This window comes from Periplaneta americana, chromosome 15, assembly GCF_040183065.1.
Source record: "Periplaneta americana isolate PAMFEO1 chromosome 15, P.americana_PAMFEO1_priV1, whole genome shotgun sequence".
In the NCBI taxonomy this organism is placed as follows: Eukaryota; Metazoa; Arthropoda; class Insecta; order Blattodea; family Blattidae; genus Periplaneta; species Periplaneta americana.
In genome coordinates this window covers 22200273-22215494 of record NC_091131.1, presented here as the reverse complement: position 1 = coordinate 22215494, position 15222 = coordinate 22200273, and the positions used below count along the sequence as shown (strand labels likewise).

The 15222-nt window shown below is 36.1% G+C and overlaps 1 protein-coding gene across 4 annotated transcripts in view; it reads left to right on the top strand.

Moving 5' to 3' along the window:
- LOC138714725 (uncharacterized transporter YutK-like) overlaps positions 1–15222 on the top strand; it is a 51114-nt gene that overhangs the window by 13964 nt on the left and 21928 nt on the right. For all 4 annotated transcript variants that reach the window (XM_069846810.1, XM_069846809.1, XM_069846813.1 and 1 more), the window contains 4 exons: positions 2419–2620; positions 7835–8006; positions 12136–12289; positions 14997–15191. In XM_069846810.1, the coding sequence (XP_069702911.1) occupies positions 2419–2620; positions 7835–8006; positions 12136–12289; positions 14997–15191 (723 nt within the window). The remainder of the gene's footprint in view (positions 1–2418; positions 2621–7834; positions 8007–12135; positions 12290–14996; positions 15192–15222) is intronic.

Sequence of the window (15222 nt, the reverse complement as noted above, 5' to 3'; positions counted from 1 at the left end):
ATTAGGGAAAATACGGGAATTTTACTGGAAGCAAGTAAAGAAATAGGTTTGGAAGTAAATCCCGAAAAGACAAAGTATATGATTATGTCTCGTGACGAGAATATTGTACGAAATGAAATATAAAAATTGGAAATTTCTCATTTGAAAAGGTGGAAAAATTCAAATGCCTGGGAGCAACAGTAACAAATATAAATGATACTCGGGAGGAAATTAAACACAGAATAAATATGGGAAATGCCTGTTATTATTCGGTTGAAAAGCTTTTATCATCCAGTCTGCTGTCAAAAAATCTGAAAGTTAGAATTTATAAAACAGTTATATTACCGGTTGTTCTGTATGGTTGTGAAACTTGGACTCTCACTCTGAGAGAGGTACATAGGTTAAGGGTGTTTGAGAATAAGGTGCTTAGGAAAATATTTGGGGCTAAGAGGGATGAAGTTACAGGAGAATGGAGAAAGTTACACAACACAGAACTGCACGCATTGTATTCTTCACCTGACATAATTAGGAACATTAAATCCAGACGTTTGAGATGGGCAGGGCATGTAGCACGTATGGGCGAATCCAGAAATGCATATAGAGTATTAGTTGGGAGGCCGGAGGGAAACAAACCTTTAGGGAGGCCGAGACGTAGATGGGAAGATTATATTAAAATGGATTTGAGGGAGGTGGGATATGATGATGATAGAGACTGGATTAATCTTGCTCAGGAGAGGGACCAATGGCGGGCTTATATGAGGGCGGCAATGAACCTCTGGGTTCCTTAAAAGCCAGTAAGTAAGTAAGTAACGAAAACGAATTCACTTAATTTTAATTAATTTTTATAATGTGCATATCTAGTTCTGTTTTTCATCATTGTATCTTGAAGCATCTGTAGGCTATACATGACAAAGTAATTTTAATACAAATTTTTTTTTTTTTTTTTACTTGCATGAGCTGGCAGAGTTATTTCTATATTTCTCTTGTGTATCAGATAAATATGATATCATTTATACGTAGGAGTGCAGTCGACATCCTCATAGATTGCTGTAAACATTGGTTCATTATCTTAACATGTACATTTCGCAACTTGTTCCTACAGAACGTCATTCCTAGGAAGCAGGAAGTGATAAACAAAGAGAAATATAATTTTAAACTTGTTTCTGAAATGACAACATTATCCTCCTCACGCTAGTTTAAATCCTTTTTTAATTTTATGAATTTTTAATATTGGTACATACAGGGGCGGACACAGGATTTTTTTTTCGGGGAGGGATTTGAGGAGATAGTAAAAATGGAGTAATGAGAAATAAGTTTATATACTCACAATTTGTTTCCGAGTCACAAACATTTACAAGTTGACCTGAGTAGCGTAGTATGTATAGCCTTCTGTGTTCGAAGTTGCGGGTTCTACCCCAACCCAGCTCGATGGCATTTAAGTGTGTTTAAATGCGACAGGCCTCATATCAGTCGATTTACTGGCATGTAAAAGAAGTCCTGAGGGAAAAAATTCCGGCACACCGGCGACGCTGATATAACCTCGGCAATTGCGAGCGTTGTTAAATAAACCATAATTTTTTTTTATTTTAACATTTACAATGACTTCAATACAAAAAGAATGACATTTACAGAAGAAGGCAACGAGTCTTCTTATACATTTCATCCAGTAATTCATGAGCTTTTACTTCTACATTTTTATGTATATATATCAAGGCCAGTGCATTTAATCTGTCTGCTCCCATCGTGCTCCTCAAGTAAGTCTTCAAATACCGCAATGTTGAGAACGACCGTTCTGGTGTTGCTGTAGTTACAGGCAACGTGCAGAAAAGTTTCAGCGCCTTGCGAGTGCAGGGAAAAATAATTTCATTGCACCTGTTCAAAGATTATATAAAATCAGTAGTTATTAGGTGAAGATTTTTCTGATCAAGAAAATTTCTTCTCCACATCATCAATTCATTGAAGAAAGACTCTGGTGATGCATCAACATCATTGGGCCACTGATTTACTACAGCCTCAACAGCAGTTTCTAAATCTTCATCTGATACTCGCACTATGTTTTTAGGCAGCAAAGTTTGTATGGACTTTAGGATTCCCTTATGATTTAAAAACCTGTCCTTGAGCTGGCTAATGAAATAGTCTAAGAAGAGAAGGAAAATTAAAAGCCTGAAATACACTTCATGACTCTCTGTCTTGAAGTAAGAACGCTGTGTTTGTCTCCCTGCAGTTCTTGGAATTTAACACTTTAGCAAAGAGAATTTACGTGGAAAACTCTCTAATTCCTATGTACATTCACGAATTAAAGTTAATATTATTTTTGTTTCTTGTTTCGTATTTTTCTCAAAATTTCGGGAGGGGATATATCCCCTTAATCCCCCCCCCCCTTGCATCCGCCCCTGGGTACATATAGTTTCATGATAGATTCTGTTTTCTGGTTCACAGGAATCTGCAAAGTTGCCACAAGCAGCAGAAACATTTAGTATCGAAGAAGATGAAAAAATAAATACAAACTCAAGGATACAGAGAAATGTGACTCAGCTTTTCATACGCTACAGAGATGTAGCGAAAATAGTTATGTTTTTCATTGTTAATGTTTGTATAATAGCATACCTGACAGCTGCTATCATGTATTCGAGAGTGCAAGGTGAGTCAATGGGAAAAAGATCTGTGCAAATTCTATTTTTGTTATAGAAATATGTATGAACATCTTTGGAATGAATGTATTTAATTTTATTCTTCATAATAGTAAGAAATTACGCAAAGTGAAATGAACCTTCATGCATATGAATTTGTAGGATTATAGTATATACAGTTCTTACTGAACACTGTTCAAAATGTTTACTTCAGATCATACTAAGACAATAATTGTAATTTGATAGTTATTGACGTTGGTATTGATAATTATGGCGTAGTGGGAGGTTTAGAATCTGTGTAGGGTTTTATTCCCTAGCAATGTGCGAAAGAGCAGAGTGAGTGTATGAATGTGTGCATATTCCATTAACAATTAATTTTGCTATCTAAGAGAAGAAAATAGTGCACATTATTACAGATTTCAAGGTTCTGGCTGATACGTACATATATTATCAGGCAGTACATCTTCACTTGACGATATGTGTCAGAGGAAGAACAATTTTTTTGTACACATCTGAAATCTGTTTAGTGTAATATGAGCTAGTAAGCGATGTATGCAATGGAGGCCATCCTACACCATTACCTCCTGGCCTAGTTGCCTCATAAATTCAGACCTGCCTTCGGACAGTTGACTAAACAACAACAATAAGCACGTAACGGAATAATTCACACTAGCAGAAATAAGTTAGTACGTTGGAATTTATAAGCAGAAAGTGAAGTATTAGGTAAGCTTATTTATAACTACGGCCTGGAATTTTATGTTTTTACATATATTTTTTGCTTCATTGAACATAGCTGAAATTTCATATGGCGATGTTATGCACCTCCAGGATCCAATTGACGAAGTTTTATTTCACATTAAAATACATATTTTGTACCGGTATGTTAGTGCATGAAACCAAACATTTTAAAATAAATACATAAAACTCATATATTTTCGGGATTTCTTTGTCTTTTCTTCTCAATTGCCAAGAAATGAGTGCTGCTAACCATACCACTATAGCTAGATTATTTAATGAATCAATGGAGTTGTTATGGCTAGGTGGGATTAACTATAAAAATGTTAATTAAATACTATTATAGTCACAATCATGCCATGGTATGAAAGAAAAATTTCACAACCTCGAGCGGGAATCGAACCTGCGACTTCATGTTCTCCGGTCAGGCGCTCTACCACTGAGCTATCGAGTTCGTCTCACGCCAAAGGCTCGGAATTATTCTTTCATACTGGCGACTCTGTTATAGAGTACGGTAGAGCGCCTGACCGGAGAGCAGGAAGTCGCAGGTTCGATTCCCGCACGAGGTTGTGAAATTTTTCTTTCATACCATGGCATGATTGTGACTATAATAGTATTTAATTCATTAATATGTCACATCAACGGACGTATATACGTCATCCAAACATCGTAAGATGAAGATTACATTTGTAAAGTTTCTTTCCACCCATAAGCAGTGCTGACTAAGATCAGACGCTATGGACAGTACTCTATAACAGAGTCGCCAGTATGAAAGGATAATTCTGAGCCTTTGGCGTGAGACGAACTCGATAGCTCAGTGGTAGAGCGCTTGACCGGAGAACAGGAAGTTGCAGGTTCGATTCACGCTCGAGGTTGTGAAATTTTTCTTTCATACCATGACATGATTGTGACTATAATAGTATTTAATTAATTAATATGTCACATCAACGGACGTATATACGTCATCCAAACATCGTAAGATGAAGATTACATTTGTAAAGTTTCTTTCCACCCATAAGCAGTGCTGACTAAGATCAGACACTATGGACAGTACTCTATAACAGAGTCGCCAGTATGAAAGGATAATTCCAAGCCTTTGGCGTGAGACGAATTCGATAGCTCAGTGGTAGAGCGCCTGACCGGAGAACAGGAAGTCGCAGGTTCGATTCACGCTCGAGGTTGTGAAATTTTTCTTTCATACCATGGCATGATTGTGACTATAATAGTATTTAATTAATTAATATGTCACATCAACGGATGTATATACGTCATCCAAACATCGTAAGATGAAGATTACAGATATAATAATGTGCATCTCCTTCCAACTGATGGAGCGGTATATATGAAGAAAGCTGCCATGGAATTAAGTGTGAGTTACCACAACCTGATTCATGTTGTGAGTGTGATTCACTGCTTGCATCGTATCTGCGAGAATACGTACCAGTACTATATTTCCAGATTGTGAAGCAGTTGGCTTCATTAAAATACACCATGCTCACAACATGCGATGTGAAAAGAACATTTTCACGCTACAAGGCCTTGTTTTATGATAATCGACATTCCTTCACTAGTGAGAATTTGAGAATGGTGTTCGTTACACACTGCAACATCGATAGGATGCAGAGGTTAGTAAAATTGAAGAAAATTTTTAGCACATTTTCGAATTTTTGGTACATATTTTTAGATTTATAGCAGATAAAAACATTAGTACTTTCCACATTTTTAGCACATAAAATTCCGGGCCCTATTTATAACATTATAGAAATTCAAATGTTGTGTACGCCACCTTTTTAAAGCTGTTTTGTTGCTGTCATCATTTAGCGGGGAGGAGGGGGAAACAATATACCATAAAATTCCAAATACCACCCACACTTTTTTTTTTCTTTGCAAAAATATTACTTCTGAAAATCGCGTGCGGGCCTTATTCAAGCCTTTTATATTGGGTCTGATAATGCATTGTTCCAAATTTTGTCGTTAGAAATTTAGGGTTTATCTTATTCGGGGGCTGGTGTTATTTGAGATGATACGGTATAATTGATTCAGCTTTTAGGATTGTCTTGATTTAGCGAACTCAATTAAGAAATTTCTAGCTAAGTAAGAGATTTAATATTTGAGGATAAGAGATGATTATGATGTCATGGACATAATACAATCAACCTACATTTCCCTGAATTTGAAATCATTGGGAATTCCAAATATTGGCAAATATATGTGACAGGAAATTTCCAATACCGGTATTTCACAATATGTAGTCAAAGTGAAAACTAGGCCATGCAAATGTGGTAGCTTCTAGGCTATTATAGCAGTATGTCGAAGCTCTTATTCATGTAAGTTTACCAAAGAGGACATTTGATGCACTTAATGAATTTTTTTCTTACAGAATTTTCAAGATATGAAGGTATTTTACTGTGGCAGTGTTGTGAAAATGACATTAAAGTAATATAATGGTACCGTACATAAATAAAAAAAATCATAATTACTCTATAAAAAATAGGAAATCCTTGTAGTGTATTCCTCACAGTAGCTGCTAGAGACTGTATTAAAAAAAAAGATTATATTTACATTGCAACATCTATTTAGTCCTCCCGGCTAGGTCCGAAGGACCTGTTGACCAACGACAGGTGCGGTCCCCCTTGCATAATGGGGGTTTACGTCAGGTGATGTAACTGCCACATTGTAAAAACTGGTGCCCGTTAAGAAAACATTTACATAAAAGTCACATTCTAACACTGGAAACGATCAATACTAGATACCCTACAGAAGAATGGCTACGCATATATACTGATGGATCAACCACAGAAAACCTTACTCGAGCTGGAGTTACATGTACACATTTTTCCTTTTATCATTCTGTTGGCAGAGACACAACAAATTATGATGGTGAAATAGAGGCTATACACATTGCTCTCCGACAATTATTAAATCTTCCCTTAAATAAATATAACAAGACAGTAATTCTTTCAGATTCTAAAGCTGCAATTCAGGGAATATGTTCAAATGCTACAAAGAAGTCAACAAAAATAAGGGAATGCTACAAAATGGTAACACAACTCCAAAAAGTTAATAAGATTGTCCGTCTCCAATGGATTCCAGCACACTGTGGAGTCATGGGGAATGAAACCGCAGACACACTTGCAAAGAAAGGCACAACAATAAAACAAAAGTCTAAATTTAATTTCTCATATTCCTCAATAAAACGCTTGATCACTACAAAATTTTCTCATTCATATCTACAAGAAATAGAATCAAATGCTAAAGACAAAAAATGGATTACACTACTTTCCAACCCAGATATAGTCCCCCAGAGACCAAGGAAAACAGCAGTTCCAGCCTTCAGACTATTGACAAATCATGACTGTCTAGCAAGTCATCTCTACAGAATAGGTATCTCAGCTTCACCCATATGTGTCCTGTGTAACGATCCAGCAGAAATGAATGTTATGGTTTATTTAACGACGCTCGCAACTAGCAGAAATGAATGAAGACCACTTGAAGACCTGTGAAGCATTAATATCAGAAGAAACTACAGTTCAAAAGTATTGGAAAGCACGACTGCTAATGGCTTCATTGCCAAATGCAAGGCACTAGACAACAACAACAACATTGCAATTCTCCTGTGCATGCTGTATCGCTGATTAACTTACTGCTGTGGTCATTTCTGATGTCAATGTTACCGTACCGTTAAAACTCGAAATCCGTCAAAACAAATTGTAACTAGTAAAAACTAGTAATTAATGTGGACAGATAGGGAGTTTTCGTAAGATCTAGAACCAATGACAGGTTAGGTTTGATTTGTTTAGGTTTTTGTTTGGTAAAAGCCTAAACAAATCAAAAACCTAAACAAACCAAACCTAACCTGTCATTTATTCTAGATCTTACGAAAACTTGATTTCTATTTATCTACAGTTTTTAAACTAGTTTTTACTAGTTGAAACTGGTTTTGACGAAATTCGGGTTTTAATGGTAATATCAATGTTATGAACGTTGTAGACACAAGGCAGGAGATGCGTCAGAGTTTGTCCTTTGTTTTCTCTGCCCAGTGACATTCAAACAGCCAGTAAGCTAGTTGTTATTAGGCATAGTTAACCCAACAACTGCAATACAAAACATGCTGGATTTTCATTTAAAATTACGAATTTGATCTTCATATCTTGATCATTATTTCCGTAAGAAATATTTCATCACGTGCATCAGATGTCTTCTTCGTTATTTTGTTGTTTAATCAACTGTCTGAAGACAGGTCTAGACCTCACAAGTGACACCAACAAGGCATCACTCATGAGGCAATTAGGTCAGGGTAGGGTGCTCAGTTCCTTTCCCCCTCCATTGCATACCTATACATCACAGATTAGTTACATATTACATTAATCAGATATAATTTAATTTCTATTTGTCGTATTGTGTATAGTAACAACAGTTAAAATATTATCAGAGGGAAAAAGCTAAGTGTGCCATCCAGTATGTACCGGTAATATTTTCTTTCTTTGCAGGAGAGTGCAGCTTAGAATGGTGTGATGGTGTGGGATTGCTAATCATACTACTGGCACTTGTTTATTTTGGACTGTTCTATTATTTTATAATCAAGAAATTTTTCGGCAGATTTATATTTCGCAAAGTATTTAAGCCCATCAATAATGGGTGGAATAAACTAGTGAAAAACAGGTAAGTCTCCCTTTTTTAATTGTCATTTTGACGTCTGTTAATGAATCTTTTACAATCACTGTAATCTTTTACAGCCACACATTCGAACTTTCCAACATATTTATAAAAATATTGATTTGTAAAAAGCAAATTAGAACTTATGTGATACCCATATAGTTTCTCCCAATCCGTTTTTCACAATGGCCATTTCCTCCAACACCTCTCTACCCAAAACTATTTTTCCTTCTCCTTATTTCCCTAACCTATATTTTCCAATCCATTTTTCTTAATTGTTACTTTCGGAACCAGAACTGAAAACTGTCCTCTTGTAACACTTTACAACAAAGAACTTCCTGAAGCAGACGATGTTAAATATTTAGGTATGCATTTAAATCACCGATTGACATTGCGTAAACATATTGAAACTAAATGTAAAGAATTAAATTTTAAAATATCTAGAATCTATTGGTTATTGGGACCTAAATCAGAACTGTCATTAGAAAATAAACTTCTTGTTTATAAAGTCATACTAAAACCAATCGGGACATACGGCATCCAACTGTGGGGAACTGCTAGCAACTCAAACATTGAAATACTGCAGAGGTATCAGTCTGAAACTTTACGTTCCTTTGTTACAGGGGCGGCTCATCCTAATGTGCTACAGTGCTACAGCACAATGATAATTTTTGCTCAAATAATGTATTTGCAATACCATAGTATTTGATCTGCCATTTGACAATTTCCCATGGTTACGTTCATGACGCGTTATAGAGTGTTTAGTCTTCACTCTTCGCTGCCTCAGGGGGTACGTTGAGCTACTCAAAACTCTACATGAGAATGTAGATAATTAATGCGCATGTGCGAAGCTGAAATCACTGCCCTGATTGGCTATTTTTACGCGGGGAAGTGCTGTAGTCAGCTTCAGCACAACACAGCTTGGAGATTGCAAAAGTAAAGTGTAACGAAAGAATGCTTGTTTGTGGAATAACTCGGAACTATTTATAATGTAGGCCTATTTGGTAATTCAAGTGTCTGACTGCTGCTGCCGTCTACCTGGTTTTTGAGGTTCCTCCTGAACCAGTCAGCAAGCGACGGAGAATGGAATCCCAGAATACTGAAGCCAAGGAAGTATATGACCGTATAATTCAGAAAACTACTCACCGTTTCCAGTCTTTAAGCTATCTAGACGCAACAAAATTGTTAAACAGCAAATTTTCTGGCAATTTTTGTATAGCCTAATTTTCCTGAATGCGAACTTGAAGTTGCTGTCAACAGCTATACTGTACTGAACAAAAGAGTGTTAGAGACACAACTTTGAGTTCTATACGGAACACCTGCCTTCCGGAATATAAATGGAGCTCTTCAATTGTTACGATACATAGCCTCCAACAATTCACAGGATCCATTCTGTGAAGTAACGAAGTTGTTAAATATTTTGGTTACAACACCAATGACCACTGCTGAGCCAGAAAGATGTTTTTCTTGCTTGAAACGCATAAAAACGTTTTTAAGGAACACTATGTCCCAGGATCGCCACGTCATATGGATTTCATATTTCGTCACTAGGCGAGTCTCAAATTAAGATAAATACATATAAGTGTATACAGTAGGCCAATATAGAAATTGTAGCACACTCATTATTTTGATCACCAGCAGCTATTGCATTGTCACTGCACCATGGTATGTCCATAATGATGTCATTCATCGTGACCTAAACATTTGAACTGTGAAAGAAGAAATCTCTAAGTTCAGTAAAAAATACCAGCACTGATTAAATCAACATCCGAATCATCATGCATTAAATTTGCTGGATAATAGTCAAACAATAAGAAGACTTAAATGGACCAATGCTCTTGACATTCCATTCATTTTTACTACAGCTATTTGAAACATCTCCACTTATGTCATATTCTTTTATAATATTTACTTATTGTCTATTGTAGACAGATTTTAAATGTGGCATAAGTGTTAAAAAAAAAATTCTTAACCTCAATGCTGTACAATGTTCTTTTCACACTGTTTGTTTCTATGACAACTTTGATACTAGCTAGAACAAAGAGAGTTGTTACCATGGAAGTCTAAATTATAACATTCCAGTGTAAATTCAACGAGAGAGAAAATATCTCTGCCCGAAACCCTACTTTCATCGCAACGAGAAAGAAAGTTATTGTTTAATGGCTACATTTATTATAGACGAGATTCAAAAAAGAGAAGGAATTATTGACAGTATTCAAAAAAAGAGGAAGTGACGACAATTACATTTCATGTAGGTATCGAAATTACTGTACAGGAAAAGGGCTCACCTGAATGCTCTTAATGAAGAGAGTTTTGAGGCAGAAAGTGTTATGAATACACTGAAAAGAAAGGCAACAGATCAGCAAAAAGCAATGCCATCACAAATCTTATGGAATGAGCTGCCATCGGTGTTGACTGTAGTCTTTAGCAGCATGATGGGTAATGAAGGTGTGAATTTCCTAATGAACTCAAATCTTTGGACACACAGGGTCCACTACTGGAGAAGTTCAAACAAATGAAGACCAAATAATTGATTAAATGGCGATCTTACTGTGTTAATTGTGTAAGCATGTGCGGCATACAGCTGTTTCGGTGCTTCTTCACACCATCCTCAGAGCCTACTAGATCTCGGCATCATCTCGAACTTCGCTGCCTGTTGTGTGGGTGCGTTCGATTGTTGAAAAGTGTTGAAATGTGGTGTCAAATAGTGTGTGTGTTCTGAAATTGATCTGTGTGTTGAGAATTTGATCAGGCAGCGAAGTTCGAGATGATGGCTCTGAGGATGGTGTGAAGAAGCACCGAAACAGCTGTAAGCCGCACATGCTTACACAATTGACACTAGTAAGATCGCCATTTAATCAATTATTTATATTCAAGTGTTAAAAGTAGTGTATGAAAGATTCAACATGGATTATCAAAATGAAGAACACTGACTTATTCCTGATTTACGATATTTACATTGATGATGAGGCAGAGGAGACTGAACCACGACTAATTTGTGTTTGCATCCACCACAAGATTATTTCTTCTTCTTCTTCTTCTTCTTCTTCTTCTTCTTCTTCTTCTTCTTCTTCTTCTCTTTTCCTTTTGCCTCACGACGTCAGATCTGCCTTGATCCTTCTCTTCCATTCCTCTCTATCCCTCGCCATTCTTCTCAGTTCCCCAATTCGTTTCCCTCTTTACCTTGCCATCATCTCAATATTACCCATACACATCATCCTCGGTCTTCCCTTCCCTCTTCTACCTTGCGTCATTGCCTCCATTACTTGCTTTGGTTTTCTTTCTTCTACCATTCGCGTCATATATCCATACCACTTTAGTTGTTTTCTTCTTAACTTCTCTTCTACTGGCTTCTGTTTTAATTTCTCTCTAATTCTCTCATTTCGTATTCTGTTCCTCTTTGTTTTCCCAACTATTCTTCGATAGCATTTCATTTCGATTGCTGTTATATTATGTACGCTCTCATTTGTCACTGGCCAATCTTTCCCTCCATACAGCAGGGCTCAAGATCATTTAACACCAGTAATTATTAATTATACATCTCGATTACACAACTTTTAACACTGTATCACTTCGGAATATGTATGATAAGACTTTCTTGTGTTAAATTTTAACGTACCTTGTTTACATGTTTCGACCTATTTATGGGTCATCTTCAGAACTGGTCGTTGTTGGTCTTGGCGCCTCTTGTTTCCTGTGTGGGTGCGTTCATAGTGTAGATTCAAAGAGTGTATGTGTTTTGAAGTTGAGTTGTGTGTTGAGAATTTCGTTGGGGTGTGTTTTCGTGTGTCTGTATATTTCATATTGTTCTAGTGTGTTGAGTTTCTGGCTTTTTGGTTGGATGTGCAGTATTTCCATGTCTGTGTTGATGTCTCTGTAGGTGTGGTTGGCATTTGTGATGTGTTCTGCATATGTGGAGGTGTTTTTAATTTTGTTATGGCTGTGATGTGTTCTTTGTAACGTGTTTGAAATGATCTACCTGTCTGTCCTATGTAGAAGTTGTTGCAGGTGTTACATTTGAGTTTGTATACGCGCGCTTGCGGTTTTTTTTTAGATGTTTTTGTAGAGTGTTATTTGTTCTGTATGCAATGTTGTAATTTATTAATTACTGTAGCTTGTAACTTTTTTTCTGCAGGTACCTGAGAATAGTGATACTTTCGCTACCATTAGTAGCAGTGATATTATACTTGGTTTTGGATAGCATCGACAACACTGAGAGACTGCAGTCAGGCGTTGGTGTCATTGTAATAATTTTGCTAGGTTATTCATTTTCACGGCATCGGAGTCAGGTAAGCTTTCTATGTATTTGGTAAAACCATGAAACAAATATTTCATTACTGGTATGAAGGAGTCTATACATCCACTTCATAAATCACATTTAATCTATTGATATTACTTAAATTTTTATAGTTTTACGTTTGTAATATACCAGATTAATTATTCAAGTGGACACTTTTTTAAAATTCATTGCTAATACTGTAGCATTTCTTAGTTTTTTTTTCTGGTTAAGCTCATAGATGGCGTTACTTGTCAACAATGTGACGTTAAAACGTGTGTATATGTTTCTGCCCAGTGACAGTTCTGATAATATTGTATTTATTTGAAGGCTGGTTAATTAATAACCTGGCACACTTCCAATTACACTTTCATTCGTACAAATTTGCAGACTCTAGACATAGGGAACTTTTCTTCAAGGAAAATTCCCCGCGAGCCGATCCCGAGTATCGTACCGGGATCGCCAGATCTGTAAGCCAGTGTGCTAACCACCAGACTATGGAGGCGGTCTAAAGTGGGCATGGATCTCAATAATTGTCAGCGATGATTCTATGAAAAATCTTTTGGATGGGTCTCCCTCAAATTTAAACTAGTCTTAAAATAAACTAACTCAAGACTAGCCAGCCTGGGTTCGATTCCCCATGGGGTAAGAGATTTTCGTGTAAAATTTCTGCTTCAGGGCTAGGAGAGGTGGTGGTGCACAACTTTTAATCACTAAATTGTGCACCAGTATGCCTGGGTTAAATCCCAAATCTCTCCATAATGCAAACCAAGATAAGGCATATGTCACTGTTTATAGTCATTCGTCCGTCAGACAGGGATGTTAAGCCTGGCGACTCTCTTAGTGCTATTCAACAGGAATAGGCTATGTGCTGACACCGGGTTTTCCCTTCTCCCTTCGTCATCTTCATCATCCTCACCCATTCCCTACACTACAGTTACACATACACTCACCCTAGTACACGTTATAACTCTTCACAGGTACATTATGCATAGTGTGGCCTTCTGAAGTGGTGTGCAAGTTGGAAATAGATCACGGTCCTGCCATCTATCTGCAATATGTGGTACCCGAATCACGTAATGAAGTGTGTAGGCATTGAATACACACACACACACACACACTTATTCATTAATAAATAGAATGTGTGTGTGTCACATCGCCAGTAATGTAAAAGAATTTATTTCAGCATTGTCCCCATTTTCGTTTACGCATACCTAGGAAACTATTATTCTTTTAATTCATTCATTTTCATTCATTGTTTTTGCTTCTTCTTAGTCTCCGCATATGCGCCATATATCTTAATGTCATCTATCATCTGATATATTATTTTTTAAGTCTAAGAAAAAATATATATATATAAAATTTGAACTGGTAATGGAAATTACGGGAAAACGGCTGAACGGATTTTAATAAATGACCCGTCATTTTGAAGCTTGGAACCCAAAATTTTTCAGAAAAATAGTAGTTTTCAGTGAAATTTCAGTTTTTCTACATCATTTTCCTATTTTCCAAAATCCATCTGTCGTCAGTTTTCAGAAATAATAGCTTTTAGAGAATAAAACAAAACACAAACACACTACAATAAACAATATCACACGAAGGCTACGACATATTTAGAGTTCAGATGGCTCAGATTCTTGACATCATAATACCAATATGTCGATCTTCATTGTGTAACTTTTTCAGGATGTTTCTGTAATATTGGTTATTAAAAACTTCAAGATTTACTAAAAAAAATTTACAGGTCAGATTCTCTGGTGTGTAATTTTGTGAGTAGAGCTGTCTGTGTATTAGATATTAAAAACTACAAAACTTAAGAATGTTTGATGACATTATTACCATTAAAAATGAAATATTATTATAATGAATGCCATGATGTGAGTATTTGTAACTTACTATACAGATTGATGCTTTATTGATGATATGAAAGTGAAAGCTTTTGGGGTTATATAAGTAGGCATAGAGAATATCTGAAGTTAGATCTTCATTTCTATAATATTTACTGAGTGACGGCTGTATAGTAGTCTATACAAAACTTAAGTAAGATAATATTGTTATTAAAAATGAAATATTTTTATAGTTATTAATCAAGTGGTATGGGTCTTTTCCATATATTTAATGAAACTCAAGAACTGAAGACGTATAGGTTCAATAAAAAATAGTTAGCACAAAGAAAATCATTCAGAGGATATGTTTCATTATTATGGAAGCAAATAACTTTCAAAATGTCTGGTATTCTTCAATGGAAATAATTTTGAAAAATTTTAATTTGAACTTCTAATGAACTTAGTTTGCAGTATTTGCTGCAGAAGCCACTAATATATATATATATATATATATATATATATATATATATATATATATATATATATATATATATATTGGGTACACTGAAGCATACCTCTTAAAACCATCACTGACTGATGGTAGCACTGGCAGTGGTGATAAGCATGACTATGACCATAATTTTCTTCTTCTTTCTCCTATAATTCTCCTTATCATACTTTCATCCATCTTTTTCTTCTTGCACTTTTCTTTTTTTCATTTATCTTTCTTCTGTCAATGCTTATTCCCTCTTCTTCTTTCTACATATTTCTACTTACTATCATCCTATTACTATTCTTGAAAATGCACTAAAATGCCTTATATCAGTCTAATTCTTCCCCATTTAGCTGATTTGAAGTTTTAGATGAAACACAAATGTTGCAATATTTGTTTAGATTCGGTGGCGGCCAGTTCTGTGGGGACTGGGAATACAGTTCGTGCTTGGCCTGCTCACAATTCGCTGGTCTGTTGGTCGTAACGTGTTCCAGTGTATAAGCAACAAGGTGGCCACATTCTTGGGATATGCTGACGTAGGAGCCAAGTTCGTGTACAGTGACTTACTCATTGATGCAAATATTTTTGCCTTTAGGGTACGTATTACACATCAGTAACTGTCCCCAT